Source organism: Cupressus sempervirens, chromosome 4 (assembly GCF_028749045.1).
Source record: "Cupressus sempervirens isolate cs-2001-9-10 chromosome 4, ASM2874904v1, whole genome shotgun sequence".
NCBI lineage: Eukaryota > Viridiplantae > Streptophyta > Pinopsida > Cupressales > Cupressaceae > Cupressus > Cupressus sempervirens.
Genome location: NC_143121.1, coordinates 718044747 through 718049354, shown reverse-complemented (window position 1 = coordinate 718049354; position 4608 = coordinate 718044747). Strand labels below are relative to the sequence as shown.

The 4608-nt window shown below is 40.0% G+C and overlaps 1 protein-coding gene across 1 annotated transcript; it reads right to left on the bottom strand.

Annotated features, from left to right (window-relative positions):
• Positions 1 to 1355: 1355 nt before the first annotated feature.
• On the bottom strand, positions 1356 to 3098 carry LOC149563288 (uncharacterized). The gene has a single exon (XM_089828115.1). It carries the CDS (start codon positions 3096 to 3098, stop codon positions 1356 to 1358), a length of 1743 nt encoding a protein of 580 aa, XP_089684241.1.
• Positions 3099 to 4608: the final 1510 nt, after the last annotated feature.

Below are 4608 nucleotides of genomic sequence, written 5' to 3'. Positions count from 1 at the left end.
ATTAGACTTAGTTACCATGGAGAATATTATCATTTTGAATTAGTAATTTTATTTGAATTTTATATATATATATATATATATATAGACAAGTGTCTAAAGGTTTTAAGTAATGATTTATAACTACAAACGTTAATTACTATGTTGGCTAAGTCTGGAAAGAATAGTTTAAAACAATAGAAATTATAATTTTTAATTAGTAATGCTACAAAGATGTTCAAGTAGTTCTTTGATAGTGACTTTAGGTACTAGTTCTAATTTTTTAAATTATTGCTTTTCAACATATTTTCATATGTACAAATTAGATCTCCAAAAAACAAAATATAATTCATGTGATTCATTTAATTAAACTTTTACATTTGATTGTGCAAGATTTTTAATCATCAAATTTTAGAAAAGCTTCCTAATTTATCATCATAATGATTGATGAAAAATCATAAATCTTGATTAATAAAATTTCTTACACAAATTGCACAAACCAATCCAGAAGTTTAACCAATCAATTCAGCATGGATGATAGATATCTAATAGCATTAACCTGACAAAATTTCAAAAGATTGGCTAAATAATAATTATCTTTATTGATTAAATTTAATGGTCTGATTATATCTAAGATTATTATTTTTTCCAGAAAACACACATATTTTTAAGGGCTATATCAGACAGAATCCTGGGTTTGGGTTGGCCTGTCAAAAATATTTATCTCGACATATTTAATTATTTCTACACATCAAGGGACATTAATGGCTTTCTGTATTAGTTTAATGTGCCTGTATGGTTGTGTTTTCCTTATATGACATTAGGAATATAAAATACAACTTGAAATTGAGAAGATTAATTTAACAAACAAATGTCTTTAAAGCATGGTTTCAGATCATTATGAATAATAATAATAATAGATGGTCATTGATTTTACAGATGAGAAATGAAGTGCATAAATTAGGTAGAAGATTGGGGATCAATGAACTTAGTAGCTGACACTTTATTCAATTTTATTCAGCAGTGCAGCCATAAACAAACGGACTTCTCTCGGTACTGATGGAAATAGAACAAACAATTTTGCACAAACAGAGACCCATATTCTTCAATGCTGATCACAGCCAAATCTTTCTCCGTAGCATTCATTGTGCTTCATGTTCTCTTCAAATACCCCATCTATCTATGGTACTGACCCAAAGATTACTTCTTTATTCGAGCAGAGAGTTATTGTAATGAATGTTTGATGACCTATAAAACGTCAGAACAAGGAAATCATTAGTTCATAGTTTGCATATGCAATGCCTTGAGGAAACTAAATTGTAAGGAAAAACATTAGTGGAAAGTATTGGAAAAGGCTCACCTACTGGAAGGGAATGCCCTTATAGTGGTGGAGGTGGAGAATGGTAATAGTATGGGAGAGGAGGAGATGGAGGAGGAGGGGATTTGTAGATGTAAGGTGGAGGTGAAGGGGGTGGTGGAGGAGGTGACTTGTAGAAGTAGCGAGGTGGTGGTGTATGGGATGGAGGAGGAGAGTTATAGTGGTAGGGAGATGGAGGAGACTTCTTGTGGTGTGGTGGTGGTGGGGAAGGAGATGGAGGAGGAGGAGAATTGTAGAAGTAAGGTGGTGGTAGTGAAGGGGATGGAGGAGGAGGAGACTTGTAGTAGTAGGGAGGTGGAGGAGAAGGGTCTGGTGGAGGAGGAGACTTGTAGAAGTAAGTAGGTGGCGGTGAAGGGGATGGAGGAGGAGGAGACTTGTAGTAGTAGGGAGGTGGAGAAGGGTCTGGTGGAGGAGGAGACTTATAATAATATGGGGGTGGAGGTGAAGGGGAAGGTGGGGGAGGAGACTTGTAGTAGTAAGGAGGTGGTGGTGAAGGAGATGGAGGAGGAGGAGACTTGTAGAAGTAAATAGGTGGCGGTGAAGGGGATGGAGGAGGAGGAGACTTGTAGTAGTAGGGAGGTGGAGAAGGGTCTGGTGGAGGAGGAGACTTATAATAATATGGGGGTGGAGGTGAAGGGGAAGGTGGGGGAGGAGACTTGTAGTAGTAAGGAGGTGGGGGTGAAGGAGATGGAGGAGGAGGAGACATGTAGAAGTAAGGAGGTGGTGGTGAAGGAGATGGAGGAGGAGGAGACTTGTAGTAGTAGGGAGGTGGAGGAGAAGGGTCTGGTGGAGGAGGAGACTTATAGTAATATGGGGGTGGAGGTGAAGGAGATGGTGGAGGAGGAGAGGGTGTTGGTGGAGGTGGAGACTTGTAGTGGTAAGGGTGACGAGAAGATGGAGATGGAGGGGGTGGAGATTTGTAGTAGTAATGTGAGGGAGGAGATGAGGAGGGAAGGGGTGGAGACTTGTAGTGGTAAGGTGAAGGAGGAGATGGTGATGGGGGAGGTGGAGGTGGAGACTTGTAGCTATAAGAGCCAAGAGAAGATTGTGAGGGAGGAGGTGAAAACTTGTGGTAAGAGTGAGGAGGAGATGGGGAGGGAGGGGGTGGAGACTTGTAGTCGTAAGGGTGACGAGGAGATGGGGAGGGAGGGGCTCGAGACTTGTGGTAAGGAGGAGGAGGAGATGGCGAGGGAGGAGGTGGGGACTTGTAGTGGTATGGGTGAAGAGGAGACGGTGAAGGAGGAATTGGTGAGGGGGGAGGTGGAGACTTGTAGTGGTAAGGGGGTGGATGAGATGGTGAGGGAGGAGGTGGGGATTTGTAGTGGTAATAGTGAGGATGAGATGGTGAGGGAGGAGGTGGAGACTTGTAGTTGTAAGAGGGATGAGGAGATGGTGATGGAGGGGGCGGAGGCTTGCGGGGGTCATAGTAAGGTTTTGAAGGAGAGGGTGAAGGAGGGGGAGGGGACTTGTAATAGTAAGGCGGGGGAGGAGATGGGGAAGGAGGAGGCGGCGACTTAAGAGGAGATGGTGATGGAGGTGGAGGTGGAGGAGATTTATAGTGATATGGACGAGGAGGTGATGGTGATGGAGGAGGGGGGGATTTGTACTCATATTCACTCAGAGTACGGCCCCCATCTGCATTTGCAGAAGCAGCATTGTTGATGATGGCAATGAATCCCATCAGCAGCAGGGTAATAAGCCGGAGGCAGAGGCTGCTGCCTCCTCCCCATTGAATCTCCACCATGTCAGTGCTTGTCTACTACACTTGGCAGAGCCAACTCTGCTTTTCTTCCAAGAGGAGCAAAGAAACTCTTGTTTGATAGACAAAGCAGAAGCAAGTGTTTATATAGCAGAGATCTAGGTTCCTCCAACGCTCCAATTGTCAGTTCACATTCATTTTCATCGTTTCCCAACGAAAAGACCAGTCAATTTCAATTAAAGTGAGTTGCAAGCCATGAAAAACAAGAACGAAATCATTCGCAAGCAAACTAAACTAATTAACAATAACCAGTGGCACCATATTTTAGTTAGCCAATTTATCTAGCCCGAGTCAACTGGTGGCTTGAGCTGAGAAGCCCACATGGCTTGGTCTTAGTTTATTTTATTTTCTTGACCTTTACTAATTATCTTATTTAGGCGAGCCACGTTTTTCATGTACGGCGTTAAAACTTGTGGAGTTAAGATTTGGGAATGCTCAGGCAAATAGCTGGATTTGAGGCCGACGACTAATCATAACATTAATATATGATGTTTCTAAATTTTGAATTGCAAAGTGTTACTTTGGTCAGGAGATTTCGCATTAAACACTTATAGTGACTAAGTAAAAAACTCCTCCTAGTGGGAGGAACTTTCCATACATGTAACGAGGATGCATGACAGAGTTTGCAGCACGTTGGACTTTAATGCTTTTCATTCTTTGTTTAGTATTTTTAATTAATCAATAGATATTGTATGCGAAAATGTAAATGGTTTGAAAATTACACAATGGAAATAGTTATTTAATACTTAGACCTAACACTCTTGGGAGACCCATAACATTAAACTCATTACAGCTCATAATTTTAACAAGGATTTTTCTTTAATAATCTTAATATGCGCGCGCTCTTTGAGTAATCAAGTAGATTATTTATGATGAGCATTTAAAATAAAATTCAAGGCTTGGTAGACTAGAAGTCTTAGATAAATTGTCACATTAAAAGTTCCCAATTTGCATTGTCTAATCTTGTGTAAATATAAACAAATGCAAATTGGGATGATCATGTTAGTATTTATGAGCAAGTGGTGTTGCATATTCTTATTGTTGGTAGAATGATTAAATTGCTTCCATTACCACCATTTTTGTGATAAATGTAAGCAAATGATGAGGGTACACAAGAGATGAAAACATCATTTCCAAGGAATTTATGAGAGTTCCCACATAGTTGATAAGTAGTCATTTTGACACACAAGTGTATAAAAAAACCTCAATATCATTGAATTATATAAAGACAAAGGAACTAAATTCAAATCTTGTCTTAAATAGCTCAATATTTTTATATTAGTAGTAGCCAAATAAGGGGTTTAACACGTACAAAAAGACAACTAAAGTGTTGTCGAGGAGGAAAAGAAAGAAACCAATAGAAAGTTGCAATGAGCACATAGACAATAAAAGATGCCAAAGAAAAGGCACTAAAAGCATACGAGGCCAGTTGATCATTAACAATACTAGTGCCAAGAGAAGCAATTGTTAGCACATTGCCATCCATTAGTGACTT